This window comes from Bombina bombina, chromosome 3, assembly GCF_027579735.1.
Source record: "Bombina bombina isolate aBomBom1 chromosome 3, aBomBom1.pri, whole genome shotgun sequence".
Classification (NCBI taxonomy): Eukaryota; Metazoa; Chordata; class Amphibia; order Anura; family Bombinatoridae; genus Bombina; species Bombina bombina.
Genome location: NC_069501.1, coordinates 569,877,281 through 569,902,784, shown reverse-complemented (window position 1 = coordinate 569,902,784; position 25,504 = coordinate 569,877,281). Strand labels below are relative to the sequence as shown.

At 36.6% G+C, this 25,504-nt stretch overlaps 1 protein-coding gene across 1 annotated transcript; it reads right to left on the bottom strand.

The window, feature by feature from the left end:
- Window positions 1-4,912: 4,912 nt before the first annotated feature.
- On the bottom strand, window positions 4,913-23,885 carry EVA1B (eva-1 homolog B). Its single transcript, XM_053707130.1, has 3 exons — window positions 23,663-23,885; window positions 10,069-10,156; window positions 4,913-9,593 (listed from the first exon to the last, which is right to left on the bottom strand). The coding sequence occupies exons 2-3, from the start codon at window positions 10,133-10,135 to the stop codon at window positions 9,163-9,165; spliced, it is 498 nt and encodes a 165-aa protein (XP_053563105.1). The 5' UTR covers window positions 10,136-10,156; window positions 23,663-23,885; the 3' UTR covers window positions 4,913-9,162.
- Window positions 23,886-25,504: the final 1,619 nt, after the last annotated feature.

Below are 25,504 nucleotides of genomic sequence, written 5' to 3'. Positions count from 1 at the left end.
ACATTGGCATGATTCTCTTTCTCTAGATCGAATTTTCTTATGCAGGGCTGAGCTATATGAAATTATTTCGCCTCTCATTACTGCTTTTGCAGTGTCCCAAAATACTTCAGGGCGGTTTAAATAGTCTTTATTAAAATGTACAAATTCCTTATATCTATTTATAAGCCAGTTCTTGAATTTTACCTCAGTCGTCAGATAGTAGGGAAAAAAGAAACGTGTTGCAGCAGAATACAAATGTGAAAGCTGAAACTCAAGTACAATCGGTGCATGATCTGAAAGAAATATTGGTCCTATATCTGTTTTTACCCCTCTCATCACCATACGTTCATCAATTAGAAAAATGTCGATTCTGGAGAGCGTCTTATGCGCCTTGGAAAGACAGGTAAAATTTTGAGTAGAAGGATTTTGCTGTCTCCAGATATCCCGCAGTGCTAAGTTCTGCATTATTTTTTTAAACATCTTACCCTCTAGATTATCTTTTTTTTGTTTTAACTGTTTGACATTATGTCTTAGCCTATCGATCGGGCATTGTGGTGCCATATTGTAATCTCCTCCCATAATTAAAGAGCCTTCCATGAAGGATAATAATTTGGTCTGCAAAGTGTTCCAAAATTTTGGATCAAATACATTAGGGCCGTATGTATTACATAATGTATACATCTTCTGGGCAATCTTTATTTTCAGTAGTACATATCTCCCCCCGATGTCAGCCTCAAAATGTGTGACTTCGGTATCAATTTTCTTTCCTATTAGAATTGCTACCCCCCTTTTCCTCTTAACACTAGGTGCAAAATAGATTTCTTTTACCCATGTTGATTTAAGTTTTAAAGATTCTTCAGCTGATAAATGGGTTTCTTGAATAAAACCTATGTCAGTCTGGATCTTTCGCAGGTGATTAAGGATTGCTTTTCTCTTTATAGGGGTAGATATACCACCTACATTCCAAGATACTATTTTACAATTTTTATTCAGCATATTCATTTATACATTAAGAAGGGAGAAAGAGAAGAGAGAAAGAGAAAAAAAATATATATAAAAAAAAAAAAAAATAATAATAATAATAAAAAAAATAATAATAATAATAATAATTTAAAATTAGACACCTAAATTTTCTCCGCACAGGTGGGGGTTGGGTCCTAGGACTCACGTCTAGAAGAGACACAGTCTTTCCCATAAGCAAAAACCTATAGCTTACACTCAGTCTAATAATCAGATATTCAATATTGCTGTTATTAAGCTTAGGAACCCAGTGTGTTATAGAAGCTCTCAGCCAGTTGAGCTTCTTCAAAGAAGTGTGTGACTTCCCCAACTTTAACCTTTAATTTGTAGGGGTACATTATGGTTGCCTGGTACCCTTTTTGTATCAGTTTGGAACAAACAGGAGCAAGCTCCCTTCTCCTTGCTGCAGTGTCAGCGGAGAAATCTTGAAACATAAGGATTGTAGCGTCTCCAGCCTTAACAGGCTGTTGTTTGCGATAATGCTGGAATAAGGTAAGTTTGTCTTGAAAATTTAATATTCTAGCGATAACAGGCCTAGGCCTAGTTCTATCTTTATTGCCTGAGCGAGGTAGACCAAGTCTGTGCGCTCTCTCCACTGGGATGGGATATAGGGTAGATGGCATCTTTAAAATTGTAGGCAAGGTTTCTGATATAAAATTAACAAGATTGTCATATTGTTGTTCTTCCGGAAGGCCTATAATTCTTATATTATTTCTTCTAGAACGATTTTCTAGATCTTCTAATCTGTTTTGAATTTTCTGTACGTTATTATTTATACCTTCTAGATTAGAACTATGCGTTATTGTTAGATCTTCCAGGTCCGAAACTCTTTGTTCGGCTTCCTGCAGCCTATTGGAGAATTGACGAACCTCTTGTGTCAGAGAAAGAAAATCTTGTTTGATTTCAGCTCTAAGAGCCTCAAATTTAGGAGAGAGCGCATCAGATATACTAGCGACTAAGCTGTGAATATTGGTTACTTCTTGTACAACTGGTACATTTAACATAGTTGGTTGCGCTTCTGTGGGAGGCTCCTGATTACCCTTCAATTTTCTGTCTCTCTGTCTTGCTGCCATGGCTGGAGAAATATTCCGGGGTGAGGTGTGAAGGAATTTATCCATGTGCCAGAAAAGAAAAGAGAATTAAAAAAAATTGAAGTGAGGCAATTTATCTAAGTGAAGATCAATACAGGGAGTGAACTTAATTTTAGAGTTAAGTTTGAGAAGGTGAAGCGTTCTCAAATAGACAAGTGAGGATAGGGATGTGCACTATTGTGACCAAGTGAGGGAAAAGAAAAGGGGAGAGAGAAAAAAAAAAAAAAAAAAAAGGAAAGAAAGGAAAAATAATAAACTGTGAATTAAATCGTGTTATTTAGATCCAGCCAGGGATGCAGAGATCAGGGACGTTATTAATGTTAGGCAATTTTATGCCAGTTTGTTAATTGTCTTACTGTTGCTAATCTTCAAAAGACACAATAAAGGAAATGGTATCTCTGAAAGCAGCAACAGCAATTTCTTAATTAGATTTATATCCAAGAAAATATTATTCCAGCAATTATATACAGTATATTTTATAGGTAAGCAAACATATTCACAGTGACCTAGTTATATCCTGGTTCAGTCAGTTTCATTTGTATTTTATTTTCAGAGAAGTTAAAATATCTCTTCTTTAAAGAAAATTTATAAGGTAGTTTTAACTAATGATCTTTATATTTCTATATAAACTTTCTCCCTGTCCAATAGTAAGGGATAGTATTTTATTTTCAGGGATCGTAGGAGATTTATTCTTAGGAAAGAGTTATTAGATAATATAACTGAGGATCTTTTATCTCTATATAGTAGGGCATGTAATTTTAAACAACTTTCCAATTTACTTTTATTACCAATTTTGCTTTGTTCTCTTGGTATTCTTAGTTGAAAGCTAAATCTAGGAGGTATATATGCTAATTTCTTAGACCTTGAAGGCCACCTCTAATCTGAAAGCTTTTTAAAAGTTTTTCACCACTAGATGGCATTAGTTCATGTGTTTCATATAGATAACATTGAGCTCAGGCACGTGAAGCTCCTAGGAACAAGCACTGATTGGCTAAAAATGCAAGTCTGTCAAAAGAACTGAAATAAGGGGGCAGTTTGCAGAGCCATAGATGCAAGGTAATCACAGAGGTAAAAAGTATATTATTAACAGTGTTGGTTATGCAATATTGGGGAATGGGTAATAAAGGGATGATCTACCTTTTTTAACAACAAAAATTCTGGTGTTTACTGTCCCTTTAAGGGGTTTACTAAAACTTAGACTGTATTTTTCACAAAATGAGTACCACTAGAACAAGGGGTCACAATCTCCAGCTGAAGGGTAGTAGGTTCAGGAGAAATTTGCACAAGCACTTCACAGAAAGGGTGGTTAATTAATGGAATAAACTTCCAGTAGAGGTGGTAAAGACAAACAAAGTGGGGAACTTTAAGATTGCCTGGGATAAGGTTGCTTTACTAGAGATGGGCATTTGTTTTTAGTATTGGGATAGGCATAAGGCTTTTACAAACCAAATAAGCTTATACTTTTTAGCAGGGATGGCCAACTTCCCAGTAATTAATGGCTATTAAATATTATATTTCCTAAAAATGTCCAGTGGCACAGCGCCAGGTTTAACTAGGTTTCCCGGGTACCCTATGTTTGCTGTTCTTACCTCCAGAGATCTTTTTTGAGTTGTGGTCACCCAAAAACAAACATTTTTAGTACCAATTTTTCCTGGGGCCACAAAAACTAATGCAGAGGGCTGCATGTGGCTGCTTCATATGAAATGAGAGCAGAATTAATGGTCCTATTGTTCTCGTCGGCTGTCATGTATTTATCTTATCTCCATTCATTTGCAGTTTTGTAGACAGTTTGCAGAATTTTAAAGAAACACAGGTTACAGAATTGTTTAGTCTAAAAGTAGGCAATTTTAATGTATTGCATTTGGGGTATTTTTTTAAAAAAACTTGCACTTTCAGTTAGTTTAGCTGTTTGTAAAACTTGCACTTTCAGTTAGTTTAGCTGTTTGTAAAACTTGCACTTTCAGTTAGTTTAGCTGTTTGTAAAACTTGCACTTTCAGTTTCAGTGCAGTTTTAATCAATTATGTCACTGAGGGGCTATAGGTGACTATAACCCCCAATCAGCAAGGATAAAACTGAATATTTTTCTTTTTTGTAGGGATGTGCTAGACCCTTTCTTATCTTTTGAGGAGTGGGTAAGACTTTACATCTTGTCACATCACTAGTCCAGAAATAATAAGATCAGTAGCAGGCGCACAAAAACTCTCTCTCTCTCCTCCATATCCTCCAGTGCCTATGGGCTCCCAGCCTTTGCCTTCCCTCTGATATAAAACACAGATGTATGGCAGCTTTCATGTAGTGGGAGTAAGGTGATATGTTAATCGGGTAAGATAAACAACATCAAGTAGTGTGTCTCTGGCCTGCAAAATATTGTATATGCTTACATTATAGCATTTTCTTTATTGCACATATATGTCCCTTTATGTAGAATGTCCCTTTCTGTTATTCAGTTTATCAACCTTTAATGAATGAAAAGTTGGAGTTGGTCCTGTCAGGGTAGGAACCTGTAATCCTGAAATCTGAACAAGTACTGCAGGTAAGTCAGCTCTTGCGAGTCACATTTTCTGGCTGGGTTCACGTTGGACAGGAGACCTCAGTTTAGTCCAAGTCCTCCCTTTAACTGTGTGATCAATAGAAAAGACTCAAAATGTGTTGTCATCTAAGCATATTATACAAGTTGATAAGTCATTATGCAACCATTAGAAAAAGGGTATAGGAAGAGTTAAAATGAATTAAAAGGAGGGTGGTCTCTGAATATAACACCACACTATTTTGAGCTCTACATGAAGTCCAATGGCTAAAATACAACAGTAACAAACATATCACCGTTTGAGAATTTTTAATAGAAGTCCAAAAATATATATAAAACTATCACATAAAATTCATAAACAAATCTCTAAAAATACAGCTTTTGTGTAAAATCAATCATTTTTTCAAAGGAAGCTTTTTTCTTTCATTCATTTTTTTAAGCACTTAATATTTATTGCACACGAGGGACATTTTGCACTTGTCATTAGAATTACATCCTAATACTCAGATATCAGGACACATAACTCTCAACTCAACCTAAAATACAGGAATCTGACACATATCTCTCCCCTCTTCCTATTGCCAACCATGAGAACATTTACCATTCACCTCATAATACAGAGACATCAGGACATGTACACAGACAACAGGACACTTACTTTATCCCTACAACGAATACAACAAACCTTTCAACTCCTAATATAAAGACACCAGGACACATATATCTAATTTCCTTCTAATAAAGACACCAAGGTATGTAGCACTCCCCTACTCACAGACATCAAAGCACACACCTCTCAAGTCCTCCAGACAGGACAACATAAGGACACTTACCAAAACCTCCCTACCATCCTATATCTTGCATGACTATCAAAGGTTGGGAGGTCAGCCTACTTCCCCATCAGGGCAAATCCCCCAGTTTCCTGGGCCTGGCCTGACTCCACTGATGACACTCCCTGACTGTCCATCCCTGACAATGACATATGTGGTTTTGTCACGGCTCACCACTAGAGTGACCCTTCCAGATGTGACTTTGCCCACCAAATACAATGTTGGCCTTGCCCACAAGTACCCCTCACCTCCCTGTCCCGGAACTTCTCAGGCAAATGTTGGGAGGTAACTTTACAGAGCATATATTTCTGCCTTCTCTTAATACATAGACACCTGGACACGTCTCACATTCTCTTATACATAGACATAAGAATAAATGACTCTCGCTCTATCCTGGAGACATGGGGACACATGCGTCTTATATTTTATAAATCATAAACATTGGGCTATATTCCATTCACTTTCTAGTAATACGGATTAATTAGGGGAAATACTACTTCCAAACATACAGACAACAGAACAAATATCTATTAGATCCTCTGATATATATACATCAGGAACAGGTACTGGCAAATGTCTGTATTGTTACATTTAAATGGTAGAATCAACACTACCTTTAAATGGACATGAATTGCCTTTGCCTTTCCGTAAACATTCTGCATATCCCACGCTCCAAAAAGAAAATTCTGTAACCTGCAAATGCTACAAATCAAATATATTTTTTATGTCATTTACTGTATGAAAACCTAGGTTACAAGTTACACATAGCATGGGGCAAAACACATTTTTTACACTTAGGGGCCGATGTATGAAAGTGCGAGTGGACATGATACATTTATGGAGCAGCAGGCTTTAGACCGCTGCTTCATAACTGCTGTTTCCGGCGAGCAAACGGGGGCATCAAGCGCCAGAGTCTCTTTAACATTGTTTTTTTCATTCACCTATTTCCAAAGAACTTGTGTAAACACTGAAATTTCAAATGTTAAGATTCAACTATTGAAGGTAAAAATCAAATATGCCAATATAATATTTGAGTACTAATCATCATTTGAATGTCACATTCAGTCATCAAATATTGCATCTGATAAATAAATGTTAAAAAGGGAGAAATGGGAAAATGATTTTTTTTGGCAAAAAATAAATGTTAGGCAAAAATGTTATATGTGTTTAAAATGAACAAATGTAACAAACATTTTCTATTTTTAACAAATATGCAGAGGCATTAAGATATGAAACCCCAAATTTTTCTTTCAGAAAGAACATGCAATTTTAAACTACTTTCTAATTATTTTTTATTACCTATTTTTCTTTGTTCTCTTGGTATTTTTTGTTGAACAACAGGGATGTCAGCTTAAGAGCGTGCCAATTTCTGGCAGCAGTTCTGCAAGAATGTTATCCATTTGCCAGAGCACTAGAGGGCAGCACAATCTCCTGCCCTTTAGTGCTCCAGGTACCTACCTAGGTATCTCCATGGGAATGAAGCAAATTTGATAATAGAAGTAAATTAGAAACTTTTTTTAAATGATATGCTCTGGGGCCTAATTATCATAGCGCGAGCGGACATGATACGATATTGCGGATCAGGTCTGCTGCACATCGATAAATGCCGACAGCATACGCTGTCAGCATTTATCATTGCACCAGCAGTTCTTGTGAACTGCTGGTACAATGCCACCCCCTGGAGATTCGTGGCCAATCGGCAGCCAGCAGGGTGTGTCAATCAACCCAATTGTATCCGATCGGGTTGATTTGTGGTGATGTCTGTCCGCCGCTTAAGAGCAGGCAAACAGGTTATGGAGCAGCGGTCTTTAGATCGCTGCTTCAAAACATCTGTTTCCAGAGGCTCGCGCCGGAAACACGGGGCATCAAGCTCAGTACGGAGTTTGATAAATATGCCCCTCTGTCTGAATCACAAAAGGAAATGTTTGGGTTTCATATATATCCATAATAAAATCCTTTACATGTCACCTTCCTCTAATATACACTTGAGGATATTCGCCTCTCAATTCCTTGTAACACAGATGACAAGAAACATAACTCTCATCTCTTCTTTCTACTTATCTGAGAATACAAACTTACTCCTATACAAATCTTGCACTGCACCGACCTTTAACTATACTCACATCAGTATTTTAAATTAAGTATAAAAAAACAACAAAAAAACAAAATTTCCTGCTTTTTTCCCATGTGGCTGCAATTAATGTTAATGTGGAATGTTCTTTTAATCCCAGGGGACATTTAGGAATGAAATTTAATTTACCACTGTTCCCACACTGCAGGGGAATAAGAAGAAAAGCAGATGTTTTGGAATGATGCAAGTCAGAAAGTCCTATTACAATTTTCTGTGCAGAACATCACTACAAATGGGGTTGCAGTCCACTTGCAGCAAAACAGTTAAGTTAAAATGAAGGCACAGCAGGAGTTATGTACTGCATGTAAAAGGAATTTGACATCATCACAGTATATATCCTGTTCAACAAATATCCACAGACTACAGAACACTGAATGTTTACAGCTTATTGCTGTGAACTGTATCCACCCCTGGGATCATATATAACACTGGAATCCAAGGATGACCACATAAATCTGAATATGCTGCCACTTTTTAGAGTTTATTTTGCAATACTTTAGTTTTGATATTTATAGCTGAAGCCAGTATTCTCTTTTGTCATTGCAAAGCAAAAAGATATCTTTGCTTTTAAAATAGAAATACAAGCTTTTTAGACTATTTATTTTCTGTTTTGCACTTATTAGAATTCTTTTAAACTATAGCATTAGACATTTATTTTTTTTGTATTGAAACATATTGTATGGACAAATACATATATTACAATGAATGTATCCATGTATTGATTTATATATAATTTTGTGTCATGTATTCAGTACATACAGCATTATGAATTTAATGCCAGTCTGTGGATATTTTTCCCAGGATTCTTTGCATTCTTTTCAGGGAATGTGTGATGTCAATAGTCCCTCCATAAATATAAAAAACTGAAAAGACAATATTAAACATCTGATGTTTGTTAACTACATACAACAAACATTGAGGATGAAGTTATGATACTGAATTATCTTTGCACCTAGGTTTTGCCCAGCTTTCTACTGCGCAGACAGAAAGAACCCATATCACATGCAGTATAATATGCTCGAGTGACTTTTCCTATATATTGCAATGACGGGGTCAGTGCATATCGCAAACTAGCAAAACTAATGTAAATGAGAAGGATAATTCAGTTCAGCTGTTCCTGGGCACCACGAAAAATTCAGTAAGAATATTTTGCCAGTTTTGGTAATGACACTTTCTGTACCAGTCATAGTCATTCAAATAATCCATATCCATGAGATCTAGCTCCAAAGATGTTTGGTCATCCAGTTGGACACCAGTTTAAACTGTAGTCAGAAGGCACAGAATAATGCCAATCAGTTTTAACTGATATTGGCGTTAACATTCTATACAATGCTAGTTCCTCCAGCAGTGCCAACTCTAATGCCCTGAACATGCATGAACAAGAACTGTTGTTTGTGACACATTCCATTGCATAGCAGTGGTCAATCTGGGTAACTGTATTGCTTTCTTTGCCAGTTCTTTCATTTAGTACCATCTACTGGTACCCAGATTTTCATAGATAGCACCACCATGCTGGGCAGTTTTTCACCACTGAGGTTGAGTTTCAGCACCAATATACAACAAAAGCAACAATCACACTTTTGTCAATAGTAATGTACACGGCCTATTGTGCCAGCTCCTGTACCCAGGATATCAGGTTGTCCATTACGCCATATCTCTCGGATTATTCTTTCTCGCTCCTCTAACCTCTGAGCACGCTCCAATTCTTCTGCTGATGTGAAAACATTAACTGACAGTGTGCCATCCACAGGTGATGAGTTACCCAGAGGAGTTTCTGTCACAGGATTCAGGATGAATGTTTCCTCATTGTCATCACTATCTGGATCATCGTCATCAACACTAACCACAGAAAGTGGCTCCTTGGTGCAATCCTTAGGTGGGGTTGCCTTTGGTTTTAAAGGCCGACTGGGAGTCCGAGGTTTGCAGGAAATGCGTATCACGAGTAAGCAGAGGGTTAATATCAATCCAAAACAGACTCCAAGAACAAAGTAAAGACCAAATGATTCTGGGTTATCTGGAAGAGGAACAGACACATTACGTTAGCTGCAAATGGAGCTAAGTAAATGATTACTAATAAAGATAGATTAGGGTTTCTACATTAATAAGATTACAAAATAATCTAAGATTTCCCAAAAATGACAGTCATCTGTATTTTCTAGAAATGATTTGAGAACCTTTTTAAAATATAGGGAAACTTAAATTATGTATTGGAGAGATGCAAGTATTTTAAATTAAAATGCCTACAAGCGTGCATGTTGTTGTGAACTTGTACTTATGGGTGCATGCATGGAAGACGGAGTGAAAGTGAAGAATTTGTGTGAATGGTGTGCGTGCACGTTGAGTGCGTCCATAACATTTCTCTGTCTCTGGTACATTTCTCTAATGTTGGAAACATCTATGAAATAGCTTTTCCTCCTCCCTTTCACTACCTGACAGTTTAACGACAGACACATTTTCTTGGAACTCTTTCTGGAAATTAGATTCAGTACCTCGGATGTGAGCGTAGGCTGCAATGCTGTTACTAAGGAATTCCATCTCTTTCTTGTGAGCCTCCATCGCCTCAACAATATTTAAGGCCTGCAAAATGAGAAGCTGATTTTTAGGTTTGAATATCACATAAAAAGAAAACTTAATTATTTTTTTTGCTATGGAAAAAATAAGTAATATATCATGGAGTTTGCGTTAAAAGTGTAATAATGTGACACAAGCATAAAATGGCTAAAAATCTATTTGGTAGATTAATTAATTAAAGGTATACAAACCCCAAATGTTTCTTTCTTGATTCAGATATAATTTTAAACAACTTTCCAATTTACTTCTATTATCAAATTTGTTTAATTCCCTTGGTATCCTTTGTTGATGGACCAGTAATGCATTACTGGGAGCTAGCTAAACACACTGGGTAAACCAATGACAAGAGGTATATATGTGCAGCTACCAATCAGCAGCTAGCTCTCAGTACTGCATTGCTTCTTCTGAGCCTACCTAGGTATACTTTTCAACAAAGGTTACCTAGAGAACAAAGCAAATTAGCTAATAAAAGTACATTGGAAAGTTGTTTAAAATTGAATGCTCTATCTGAATCATGATACTTTAGTTTTGACTTTATTGTCAAAATCCAGAGTGGGACTTTCCAATATGCCAATATATATACATTTATAGATTAGATAGGTCTTCTGATTCTTTTCTGCTGTCAAAACTCCAACACAAATATATGTGCATTAGGCACCAGCTCCCCCATTCTGCAAAGTCTCAGGGGAATATTGGGAAGTATGCTATAAAAAATATTATTAAAAAAAAACAAAAAAAAACTATATATCTTTAAAATAATACCCAAATCTCTGTGTAGTATATTTGATTAACTTTCGATCAAAACATGATCTACATTGTACTTGTCTGCAATATAACACAGATCACTGTCCCTTTACAAACACAGCCATTTTATACCACAAATTAGGTTAAACAGAAATAAGATCATCTGACTTAAAATATTGAAATTGTTAAAAGAAAAATGTCTAGCCATGTATAGTCCGTTTTCACCCCCTTAATAAAATCTGTGCCGACAGGTGTGCTTTAAGGCTACATAGGTATGAATACATATACCTGATTTTGAATTATAATGTACATTATTTTAAAACTAGATGTAGTGCCATATGTCATATGTTCTACAGGGATTCATATATTGCTTAACATTTTAAAAAAACATTAGGGTGACTATACTGTTAGCAGTACTATACACAATAAGTGTGACATTACAACTATACTAGATCTGTCATTGTTATTTTTGTTGGATAGAATATTTCTGTGAAATATTGTTCATACTTTGTATACATACTATTTTTTTTATACTTGTTTTTATTGTCTCTCTTTTTCCATTATTTATACAGTTAAAGGGCAAAACATTTTTACCAAGATTTCTATGTGTATTAATCTTATTATGTATCATTGCATACTGTATGATTTCAATGCATGTAATGTCTTTATCATTTATGGTCAATAAAGTACAAATTAATAAAAAATAAAAAAAAGTTTACTTTTATCATTTTCATAAAAATAAAGTTGTTGTTTTTTTAAATCCAAAAGAATATAATATATCAATTTAGCTCTAATGGTTATTTTGAGACAGGAAAAGTTCAGACAGAGATTAGAATCTTCTGAAGTTAATCTCATCTGTGTCCGGTATCCTCACCAAACCTACACTCTGCATCACAGTCTCACAGCCCCCCTGAGTGACCTGGTTTCCTGCCTGTCCTAAAATACACATCCCTCATCTTCCTGCCCAGTTCATGGAATTCACAGACAATCCTATAAACAAGGTAGAGCCTCCCCACTTCTCAATTTCATCTCACAGCTGCCCTAATGACTGAGACCCTGTTATTCAAACCAAGCCTTATTATAGAGTCTGCGGTTAAAGGGATATTAAATATTTTAAGATTGTAATATAAAATGTTTAATTATGTGTAGTAGAAAAAAAATGCACTGTACTTTCATTCTTTACTTTGTCCCCTTTTCCAGTAACTTAACTCTGAAAACTGTGGGCTTTCTAATTCCTTTCAGTCCATAACTAATGTTTACTTTAGTTCTCAATGACTTAGAAAAAAAACTTAGGTTCCCTTCTGAGGCCAGTTAGGGATCGATTTATCAAGCTGCGGCGGACAGGGGCGTACATACGCGCCCCTGTCCGCCGTAGCTCGCCTCTGGCGGGCTGAATTCTGCTGCCGGAATTCAGCATTGCACACGAGCGCTATTTTGCGTTCGCGTGCAATCCTGCCCCCTGCCTGAAGGCTCGCCAGAAACACAGGGCATCAAGCTCCGAACAGAGCTTGATAAATATGACCCATAATTCTCTCTATATATATGTATAGCTATATATCGTACCAAAATACCATCAGATATATGTAGAAATATGTATTTATGAATAAACAAAAACATATTCTGCTATGTGAAAAACATTGAAATATGAAAAATTCATATCTTCATGTCTGGTTAGTGCACTTGAAAATATACGATCGGGTTTGAATGCAAGCAGGGTGTTAGGTTTTTTTTCCCAATTTTTTTACTTCATTGACTTCTATGGGGGAATACTTTAACGCGATTGTGATATTCTAAGTTTGGCTTTTTGTGCTTGTCGGGTTAGCACACGAGCAAAAACAGTTTAATTTCAACTTATAATTTGAGCGAAACCCGATGCGCACAAAAAGCTTACTTCTAGCAGAGTTAGCGAGGGAGCAGGAGTGTTAATTACCACTCCACTTGTAATCTGGCCCTTAGTGCTTAATGTCCCTTTAATTATTCTCAGAACAGCCTTATATATCCCAGGCAGTCTTGAATTTCCTTACAGTGTTTGTCTTTACCATCTCTACTGGAAATCTATTCCACGAATCACCACCCTTTCTATAAAGAAGTGCTACTGCAAATTACTCCTGATTAATCCACCTGTTCCCTAGTTATGGTGCTGCTTATTACTTTCACACTCATCTTTATTAAATACCCTAATACTTCAGGTTTTCCATTTTATCGTCTCTCTCATAGAGGTCAATTTATTAATGTGCGAGCGGACATGATACGATGTAGCGTATCATGTCTGCTGCAAATCGATAAATGCAGACAGCGTCATAGCACCAGCAGTTCTTGTGAACTGCTGGTGCAATGCCGCCCCCTGCAGATTTGCAGCCAATCGGCCGCCAGCAGGGGGTGTCAATCAACCCGATCGTATTCGATCGGGTTGATATCTGTCCACCGCCTCAGAGCGGGTGGACAAGTTATGGAGCAGCGGTCTTTAGACCGCTGCTTCATAACTTCTGTTTCCGGGGAGCTTTCAGGGTCCCCGGAGACACGGGGCATCAAGCTCCGTACCGAGCTTGATAAATTGACCCCATTGTTGTAAGTTTTAATTTCAAACAGTTTCTTGTTTATTTTTTATGACACCACTTGTGCCAGCTATTATGCATTGCATGTACAGCTGGAATCTCTTTTTCTTAAATAACTTGATTACTGAACACAGGCATATGCCAGTATATCACATTTATATTTCATTCTCTTTGTACCCTTTGTTGAAGAGTAAATCTAGGTAAGCTGATAGGAGCTTAAGAGGGTGCACATGTCTTCAGCATTCTATGGCAGCAGTGTTTGTAACTATTTATACCACTGCTATAAACATTGTTGTAAATACTGCTGCCAGATGGCTAAAGATACGTGCACGCTCCTGACCTCCCCAAGGAATACTCTTTAACAAAGGATACCAAGACAACTAAGCAAAATTGATCAAAAAGTTAATTGCAAGGATATTTTAAATATTATGCTCCAATCAATTTAAGCTTGGCTTTACTGTCCCTTTAAACTGTTGGCTGAGACAGTTACAATATAATAATGGCCCTCTCATGCAGGCAATAGTTTTATTATATAAATAAATCTCCTTACCCACCCTACGCTGCCCTGACCTCACCTTACCTTCCATTTTCTTTTTTATTATTATAAAGCAACAAATAAGATCAACATGCAACGTTCCCCACCCTATACCTGAGAAGCCTATTGATTTTAAAACACCAGAATAAATGGGACAGGCGGTGTTTTACTTGTTTCCTCTTCTGCAGCATTAAATATATTTTTAATATATTGTTGGTATCCTTTTTCGGCTATTGGTCATTGAGGCGGATAGAGCTATTGATGTCAGTAGGGCTTGACCAATTTGGATTTCCTACAAGGAAATGTTAGTTCTATGTATACAGAATAGATTCTGCTGTCAGTCGAGAATTGCAGAATCATCATTGCATGCCTTGTTTGTTCTATTTGATTAAAACCCATATTTTTATCATTTGTATTGTGCAGACAGGTTTGAATATCTGAATACAGAGATGTATATGCTGTGCAATATAACACAGATACTTGGCAACTGTATTACATAGTAGTACACACAGTAGTAGCAATACATTCTCCAAAAACGTATGTCTTCGTTATTCTAGAACTTTAAAGGGACATAAAACTCATAAAACTTTTGTTGTTTAAAATAGCAGATAGTATCAAAATAAACTATATTGTAATTACAGTTAAATACCAATTTCAAGCACCTAAGCAGAAATAGCATGCTGAAGTTGTAATGGTTTACAGTCCCTTCATGCAGCTCATTATACAAAGCTAACCATGAAGCTAGAAGCACACGCATGAGAGGTGTCCATGCTCAAAAGTTCAGTTGAATAAAGTTTTCACGGGAACTTTTGACAATGGATTCCTCTCTGTATGCTTCTGTGCATTGCCAGGAACATGGTTATTCATGTGTTCAGGAATCACTTTTATTAAAAATTAATGTTTTTATTGATAGAAGGGGCATTATGCATCCCTATATCCCACAAAGGGGTATGAGACCCATTATTTGAAAGATGGGAACTCCTTCCTTTGACTAAAGAGTCACAGCCCCCTCTAATATGCAGACAATCCTATCATCAGTTCCCCGTCAGATATTAGTCTGTTTTGTAAGCCCCTAGCTCCCCATAAGCTACACAGGGGCACGAGAACCCATTTTGGAAAGAGGGGAGTAATTTAATTCTAATGAGTGGTCTTATACCCTTCTTTTTAATATGAGATAGTTACTATTAGCTCCAAATGGGTCTCTGTCTCCTAAAGACAACATAGAACTTTACACAGTACCCCTCACCCTCTTTCAAAGGAGTCGTCTCATGCCCCTTGAGGAAGCAAGTGATTTCTACAGAAACTGTAATCATCTGTCTACTAGGTGTATTCTAGTCCCTCTAAAAAGGCACTAAAATGGGTGAAAAATTATTTGAGAGAGGGAAGGTCTATCTTTCAAATGAAATGTCAAATGCTCAGGTGACATCAGTTTTTTACTTAATACAGCCATTAGTATATAGAACAAAGTAACAGGGATTAGGTAATTCTTCTGTTGTCCTACATAATACAAAGTGAGACATGAAACACAATATTTGAAAGCATAAATCCTGTGATTGTCAAAATGTCAGGTATTGTCGTGACAATTACAAATACCTCACAGCTCTTGTCTGATTTTGGGGATTCTGGTGACTATAAAGAGCAAACAGGATGACTTTTGGTACATTATATTTTACTAAACTGAGTGAACTTGGACAGGGATGGGAGCATGCATACATTCTCAAAATGAGTCGTTACTTCTATGCAAAATCAGAGTTTTGTGTTGTATTAAAATATATCCAAAATTCTGGAGGCTTTTCACATCATGGCTTAATTTTTTTACAAACATCTTTACACAGACTTCCTGAGTGAGCTTACACCCTTTAAGCTTTTGTGCCAGGGGAGAAAACCTTTCTATGGGTACATTAGAACTGGCCAAACAACTGCTGGATGCCAATGTTCTAGTTTACCTGCCTACACCAAGAGATTGGAGGAGGAACTAGGACAGGAGCAGAGAAAGTGACAGAAAGTCTTTATTAATATACATAAAGCATCCACCTTGCCACAGATGTAAGAATTAAATGACAAGCTACTCCTCCGCTGGTACCTCACTCCAATAAGGCTGTGTAAGATTTACTCAAGGGCATCCCCAAGGTGTTGGAGAGGATGAGGAGAATTTTGAACCACATATATGGTGGACCTGTCCTCTTTTAATATCCTTTTTGGATGACATTGAGTAATATTCAAGCACCTTCTGGGAATTGAGTTCCATTTAACTCTTGTAACAACAATGCTAAATATTAAATCCAACAGTCGATGTAAACGCAGATCTCACCTCTTACAAATTGGACTTAATAGTGTGCACTCATTGATCGCAAGAAACGGGAAATCTAATCAAGTTCTAGGCTTGTCTCCCTGGACAGCTCGTACCAATGACATCCTTTCCTTAGAGGAATAAAGTTTCTATAGGCGGAACAAAATGAATATGTTCTATGACATTGAATTTTATTGGGAATTACTCCAGCTATACTTAGATGACAGAGGGGAGGGGATCAAATCAGATAGTCAAACACTTAGGACTTAGAGCAGGACAAATCCGCTACACCTGTATTCCGAGAGTACTCCGCCTCCTTTTTCCTTTTTTTTTCTATTTCTTTCTCTTTTCCTTTTACCTTATCTAGGCTTACCAGAAGTCCCACTTTTACTGGGATTGTCCCTGTTTAGAGGCGCTGTCCCAGTGTCCCACCCAGTTGTTCATTCTGTCCCAGTAGGGTTGCCACCTCTGGGTTTCAAATCATGTATCCAGGTTTATGACCGCCTGAAACCCGGATACATTATTCAAAATGACTGCACTATGACTCTCCAGCATAGTTGGATGCTGGTACGTTGTTACATAAAGCCCTGCTTAGCTTAGAGTCTATGTCCTTCAAGGTTTACATTTAGTAATACAGGCTGAGTGAGCAGCATAGGGTTTTTTAATTTTGTAGGGCTACTTGGATTTTTCTAAGAATTTAACACCCCCCTTCGACCCCTGGTGACATCACCGGTGATACACATTTAGGGGAATCATATGAGTATGAACAGGAAGTGCATACAGGCAGGATTGGCGTGGATCTTGCTTTACTTCATGCAGAATAGCATTTTGGCTGTAATCTTCCTGCATTATGGTATAGAGTAGCCTCTTAAACAGCTTTAGCAGGTATGTGTTTCTTTTTACTTATTTCATTCAATGTTGTATTTATGCCTTATCAGTATCCAGTTCTGTTCCTTAATTAGACAAATAAAACACATATTACACTGCAGATATTAAATTATCTGATGTATACGCTTTTCACTATTTTATGAAATTGATAATTATGCTTGATGTTTGGCATTATTTAGAATCTGAGATTTAGATGAATGATTTATTTGCTCATGTTGTGTATGGGTTGCCATGACAACGTAATGGTGCCTTTTTCACTAGGGGGTGGTGTTATGGTCTATTTAAACTGTGTGATTCACTTGTTTGACTGAGGAAGGGTAGAATATCCACAAAACATTACGCATGTAAAAGGACCGGTAATAGCCATGCCCCCTTGACCACACCCCCACGGGCACCACACCAGGTGGTCCCAGTTTCACCTCTAAAAATTATGGCAAGCCTAACCTTATATATTTTCTTTTTCCTGCCCCCCACATTATTCCTCTATTAATTACTAATTTCCTATTATTGTTTGAACACCCAAGAATCTCTAGTTGGATACTCTCTACAAGGTGTTCACGATATACAACACAACTGTTAGACCCAGCTACATAAATTCTTTGTTGGTTTTGTTTAGCATGTTATGTTTGATATGTTACTCCATTACCTAGTTAGCAGATTAACCTTGTTTTTCAAATATATAGACTACTACTGCCCAAAGAGGCAAAACCTTCTATATTTTATTTTGTACACTGTGAACTTCCCTGACTTCTATTTGAACTTTGTTGCGCACTTGTACTTATCCAACTTTATTAATAACAATACAAATACATTTTAAAACCTATCCAAAATTGTTATGATTAGATATTGTAGTCATACTTTTGTATAAACTGTAAAATGGTGCAAAGTAAAAAATAATAAATATTTTCTTATGATGTTTGTGGGTGGAAATTGAACTAGCGGCATTATGTAGAACCATAAAATGTATGTTTAAAATACTCAGTAAATAATGTCCCCAATATTACTGTGTACAATGTATGCTATACAAATTACATAAGAATCTAAATGTTTGCATTCACTATGGTGGTTTTCCACTATAGTTTGGTATTTCAATTACTAATATGATGGACTGCTCAACAATTGTGATACTTGTACATTTCAATGAAAAGCACTTTGTGTATCATCTTCAAATGAAGAACAACCCATTTGTTAAAGGGACATGAAACCTAAAAGATTTCAGTCATGATTCAGATAGAACATGTGATTTTAAACAACTTTTCTACTTATTTATATTATCAAGCCTGCTTCATTCTCTTGGTATCCTTTGTTGAAGGAGCAGCTATGCACTACTGGGAGCTAGCTGAACACTTCTGGTGAACAAATGGAAAGAGGATTTTTTGTGTAGCTACCAATCAGCAGCATGCATTGCTGCTCTTGAGCCTTCCTAGGAATGCATTTCAACTAAGGATACCAAGAGAATAAAGCAGATTAGATAACAGAAGTAAATGTATAAGTTGCTTAACATTGCATGCTCTGTCTGAATCATAAAAAAAACATTTTTGGGGTTTTATATCCCATTAAAGTTGCCAGATGAATACATTGTGAGACAGATTTGATAAAATCACACAGCACAAATGAACCTTTGAGATTCAGAACCTAAAATATGCTTTGGTAAATGTTTGTGAAATTTCTTAGCAACAAAAAAAGCTAAAGGATAAATCAGTGAACCTGGAAAAAACGCAGTAACACATAACTAAAGTTATTTATGACCCCCAAAGAAATGGCTAGAGCTTAATTGGTTAAGAAACATATAGAGTATGCTAGGAGGGGGTGGTGATATGGATTTCCCTGATACCACTGATATTCCCCATTTGTCTTTCTGTTATTTTGATGTGGAAAACTGATTTGCCTCTGTCATATGCACACTCTTAAGTGAGAAATGTCCCAGCTTCTTTAAGTAAGATTTTGGCATCTGAACTAAGAACTTAATAAAAAGATGGCAGGAACCCTTTCTCTTAAACTACTTGAGTTGTGCATGTCCATCAAAGTTCACAATTTAATTCAACCAGTAGCGACTGTTGGATGGAAGTGGGGCATTTAATAAGCCAACACTATACATTGATGTAAGTTATAAAATAAAGCAAAATTACAATTTGGCCAGAAAATAATTGTGGTGTGTATACCTGCAAAACTTTATATTGTATTATTAATTATCCAACAGGATCTGATAAAATAACTGTATCCAAATACAATTTGCCAAGAAATACTAGAAGTTCTCTTTTCTAAGCCTTTAATGACAGCCAATGTGGTTAATGTACTTACATTTAGGGGTTAACTAGTGAGGGTAAAAGAAATATAACATGGAAACAATTTGACGGTAGGTATAAACTAAAAGTCCCATGAAGTCTACCCATATTACATGTTACTGTTTTCTTAGGATAGCCTTATGCGTGTCCCAGGCATTTTTTAATTCTTTTACAGTTCCTCAATTGGAAGTTTATTCCATGATTCCACCACCCTTTCTGTAAAGAAATGCTTCCTCACATTTTTCCTGAATCTGCTACCCTCTAACTTAAGATTGTGAACCCTTGTTTTGGTATTTATGTTTTGTTGAAAATGCTTATAGCTTCCCCTTCATATACAGGTAGCCCTCAGTTTACGCCGGGGTTAGGTTCCAGAAGGAATGGTTGTAAATCGAAACCGTTGTCAATTGAAACCCAGTTTATAATGTAAGTCAATGGGAAGTGAGGGAGATAGGTTCCAGGCCCCTCTCAAAATTGTCATAAGTAACACCTAAAACATTATTTTTAAAGCTTTGAAATGAAGACTTTAAATGCTAAACAGCATTATAAACCTAATAAAATAATCACACAACACAGACTTCACTTGCATTTTTCTGCAAACAGTTCTTTCTATGCATTCCAATCTGGACTGATTTATAGACAGGAAGATCTTGTTCCTTTGAAATCTGCTCGATAGCTCAGGTCTGGTTAAACTGATTAATTTCAGCTTGCTTGACTTTGCTGCAACACAAGCGGACAGCTCCACCTACTGGCTATTTTAATCAATGCACTGCTTCTCAATGCTTTTCAATAGCAGTCACATGACTGGACAAAAAGGTTGTTATTCTGAAACGGTGTAAATTGAACCGTTGTAAAACGAGGGCCACCTGTATTTGAAGGTTTCTATCATGTCCCCTCTTTCCACTCCCTCTTCTAAACTATACATATTTAGATCATAGATTCTTTCTTTGTATGTTTTATATATTTGAGACCATGAACTATTTTAGTATTCCTCTGTTGGACAGTTTCTAGTTCTTTTATATCCTTCTGGAGATGTTGTTTCCAGAACTGTATAAAAAATTCCAGATGAGGCCTACCTAGTGATCTGTAAAGTGGGAAAATAACCTTAATATTTCTGCTAATATCTCTTCCAGTATTCGAATGGCCTTACTGGCTGCATTGCTACATTTACCAAATTTTAAATGATCTGAAATAATAATTACCAAGTCCCATTCCTCTTAAGTTACAGTCAGTAATATACCAATAAGATTTCTCGCTACTGTCTGCAAGACCCACACTATTATAGGGCTAAAACCCCTTAGTATATGTGAAGTACAAAAGGTCAAAAAGTATTTGTGGTATAAAAATAAGCACAACCATTTTATAGTAAAAACAATATGACATTTCTATGGACATTTATTTCAACTTTTTCAAGTTGTCTCATAGCCCTCATAGTTTGAATTGGCAATTCTTTCATTGGTTTTTAAACTGCTCACAAACTACTGAGATCATTTTCTTAAATTGTTCAGGGTTTTAGATGTGGTTAAACATAAAATTACATTGTGGTTCAGATGGAACATGTAATTTTACAAAACTTTTTAACCTACTTATAGTATGAAATTTACTTAATTCTCTTCGTATTCTTTGTTAAAAAGCATAACTAGGTCAGCTCAGGAGCAACATTGCTGGGAGCTAGCAGGTGATTGGTGGCTACACACATATGCCTCTTATCATTGGCTCACCAGATGTGTTTAGTTAGGTCCCAGAGCGCACTGCTGCTATTGAGCTGACATTGATTATAACTCTATGTATCTTTGGAGGGGTTAAATACACTGTTATATGCAAGCAATAGTGTAATAACCAATTTGAACAGTTTATTTTTTGCACTATTTTGTCCTTTTTATTTTATCTACATTCCTAGAGATAACATTCCTAGGTAACATGGTTATGATGCACCCTTATTCTTTGTAGTATTTGCACAACCTACCTAGTACACATAATAGTGCAATAATAACACATTAGAGCATTTTCTTTTTGCACTTTTTTTGTCCCTTTAAGAAAAGTCCATAACTGCAATGAGTTATAAATATTTGAAGTGAGTTTATTATGGAACCTCTCAAAAAACTATAACTACAATAGGTTAAAAAAGGGTTAGTCTAGTCAAAATTAAACTTTCATGATTCAGACAGAGGCACTTTCTCCAGGGTAAGAACACTAAAGAGATTAAACCCATAAATACTAATCCCAAATCTAAATGAGTTCTGACCTTTAGGAGGTGATAGATTATTTGACTGAGGCAATTTAAAGGGATAGTTTCGTCAAAATTCAACTGATGATTCAGATAGAGCATGCAATATAAAGCAACTTTTTAATTTACTCCTATCATCAATTTTCCTTGTTCTTTTGGTATCTTTATTTGAAAAGCAGGAATGTAAGCATAAGAGCCGGCCCATTTTTGGTTCAGTACCTGGGTAGCACTTGCTGATTGGTATTTAAATGTAGCCACCGATCAGCAAGCGCTACCCAGGGTGCTGAACCAAAAATGGGCCGGCTATTAAGCTTAAATTCCAGCCTTTTAAAATAAAGATACCAAGAGAACAAAGAAAAAATGAAAATAGGAGTAAATTAGAAAGTTGCTTAAAATTGCATGCTCTATCTGAATCATGAAAGTTGAATTTTGACTAAACTATCCCTTTAAATTGCCTCAGTCAAATAAGCTATCACCTCCTAAAGGTCAGAACTCATTTAGATTTGGGATTAGTATTTATGTGTTTAAAGGGATACTAACCCCACATTTTTTTTCTTTCATGATTCAGATAGAGCATGCAATTTTAAGCAACTTTCTAATTTACTCCTATTATCAATTTTTCTTTAATCTCATGGGTAGCACTTGCGGATTAGTGGCTAAATGTAGCAAACCAATCAGCAAGCTCTACCAAGGTGCTGAACTAAAAATGGTCTGGCTCTAAAGCTTACAGTACTGCTTTTTCAAATCAAGATAGCAAGAGAACAAAGAAAAATTGATAATAGGAGTAAATTAGAAAGGTGCTTAAAATCTCATGCTCTATCTGAATCATTTAAGAAAAAAATTGGCTTTAGTATCCCTTTAATCTCTTTAGTGTTATTACCCTGGAGAAAGTGCCTCTGTGCAATAAATGTATTAGCAGGTTACCTATGTGTGATGCAGCCCTTTAGTGTGACAATAACTTGCTTTCACTCCTGCAGCTGTCTGCAAATCTGGGTGGACATATGTTGAGACAGAGTTTCTGACAGCTGGGAGTGTCCCCCCTTTTCCCCTTCCTGGCACAGTACAGCTGCTTTCTGGCAGAGGCCAGGTGTTGGAGAACCATAATTGTGCCAAAGAGAAGAATACAAAAATAAATAGAATCAAGCAGTTATACAGATGATCTACATAGCAACCTGTAGTGGTTTGTGAATTAAATAGAAAAACATGTTGCATGTGATAGTATTGCAAACTGTGCAATGTATGTGAGACTATTTGATATCTGCACACTGTATTTGGACTTTGCACCCAGCTTTTGATCTTTTCATTTAGTTTGTCCTTATTTTTTCTGTAAATATGGAAAGGCATGACTGTAAATGTGCCAGTAGGTTCTTCCACATCACTCCCGGGTAGCTAGCCAATCATAGCAAAGTGACAGGGAGCTAGGACAGAGGGGACAAACTGCCTCTATAGAACGTATATAAAAGAATAGTGTAGATCTATAAAGAAAGCGATGGCAATTATATATATATATATATATATATATATATATATATATATATATATATATATATATATATATATATATTTCAAATAAATAGATACAAATAAAAAGATACATGTAAAGATAGAGTTAATGGAAAACTTTATTGTAGGACTTCTCAAAAAATAAAACTACATTATGCTGTTACTGTTGGTGTAGAGTAGGTGTTGGTGTAGATTAGGCACTGTAAGGAGGGAACGCTTCACAAGGTTTTGGAGGTGAACAGTATATCAACACCCCTTTAACTTGAGGGTTTTTTTTAAAGCATATTCCGTGTAAGTCAATACTTTTTATTTGTAACCGAACTCCCTGCAAAATCAGAGCAAGTAATCTTCACATTCTTTTCAATCAATAAATAAGCAAAATAATGCACTAAAAAAATAAATCAAATATATTTGCTATATTTTTTATAACTGGTGTTTTTATCACGATTAAATCAGCGCCTCTTCTCATTATATAGATACACACTTACCCTCTGCACACTGTGTTATCCTGTTGCTAAACGTTTGCCAGTTGCCTTAGTTCATACTTTGCCTTCTCTTTGGTTTTTGTGTTTCTTTAGAGATCATGCTGTTTCATTCCATGGGCAGCCTAATGTAATATTGCCTCGCATTCCTTAGTGTAACTCCAAATTACGTGCAACAGAGCCCCGTATAAACCTTTGCAGAATTAAAACCAGTTCAAGCTGCAGGAGATCCCTCCTTTTTCTCTCCTCCCTGTTTTTTTTTCTGCCCCCTCCCTCTTTCCAGATGTGATTTTTTTAGCCAAAACTACCGCGCTGCTCACAGGAAGTAAAATACAGACGAGCCCAGAGGCTAACTAACCAGCTCATTACTACTGATTCAGCCCCTCCCCTCTAATCAGCCTGGCATGTTTCCTATAGAACACGACTGATTCCAAGTTTTCTCATGATAGTTTTCATGAGCAGGCTGGTCACATGTTTTTGTAGCCTTTTTGTCTGCTTGATAACATTTATTTTGTCATTTTAAAACTGGATAGCAGGAACTTTCTTCTTTAACACATTTTTTATTATTACCGTATACAAATTTTAACAATAAAAGGCCAGATTACAAGTGGAGCATTATTTAACTCTCCCACTCAGCACACTAACTCTGCTAGAAGTAAGGTTTTCGTATGAGTTGGGTAGTGCTCATATTACAAGTTGAAAGTAAAACGTTTTCATTTGCACACTAACCCTATGCGCACAAAAAGCCAACCTTAGAATATCACAATTGAGTTAACATATTCCCCCATAGAAGTCAATGGAGGAAAAAAAGTGGGGAAAAAACCTAACACTAATGCTTGCACATAAACACGATAGTATATTCTCAAGTGTGCTAACCCAACATAAAAATATAAATGTTTCACATTCCAATGTTCTTCAAATAGAAGAATATACTCACAAGCCACTTTATTAGGTACACCTGTTCAATTGCTTGGTAACACAAATTGCTAAGTAATCAGCCAATCACATGGCAGCAACTCAATGCATTTAGGCATCTAGACGTGGTGAAGACGACTTGCTGAAGTTCAAACCGAGCATCAGAATGGGGAAGAAACGGGATTTAAGTGACTTTGAACGTGGCATGGTTGTTGGTGCAAGACGGACTGGTCTGAGTATTTAAAAAACTGCTGCTCTACTGGGATTTTCACGCACAACCATCTCTAGAGTTTACAGAGAATGTTCTGAAAAATAGAAAATATCCAGTGAGCGGCAGTTGTGTGGACAAAATGCCTTGCTGATGTCAGAGGTCAGAACAGAATGGGCAGACTGGTTTGAGATGATAGAAAGGCAACAGTAACTCAAATAACCACTCGTTACAACCAAGGTATGCAGAATACCATCTCTGAATGAACAACACGTTGAACCTTGAAGCAGGTGAGCTAAAGCAGCAGAAGACCACGACGAATGACGAACCCCTGTAACACATACTTGATATGGGGGTGAAACGTGCGTTGGCACTATGTGTTTCTTACCCCAGGTATAAGTCGACTATATCCTGGGTTACCAGTGTTTGTGCAAAACGTTCTAACCTTATCTCTACCTATTTGCTTGCAAAGAGACATTCTGGCAATACCTAAGCAGCAGACAAGTTCAAGATACATGTTTATGTGCTGACTCGAGAATATTTCCTGCGGTGGAGTGAGCAGATTATAAAGTGAGCGTATTGGATGCGGTGAGGATTCGCTAATGTGAGATGTGATATAATATGTTACATCTTGGTAATACACTCTGAAGGAAGTCTGAATAAGCTTCACGGCTGTATGCCGATTTGACCGGGCGTCCTCTGACCTATGGAAAAGGTTTATCCGC

What these genes read in the sequence shown, in the direction of transcription:
- EVA1B (XM_053707130.1), bottom strand. Translation starts at nt 10,135, where the DNA reads ATGGAGGCTCACAAGAAAGAGATGGAATTCCTTAGTAACAGCATTGCA. An exon ending in AGCCTACGCTCACATCCGAG is followed by an intron (nt 9,594 to 10,068) that starts GTACTGAATCTA and finishes TTCCTCTTCCAG; the next exon opens with ATAACCCAGAATCATTTGGT.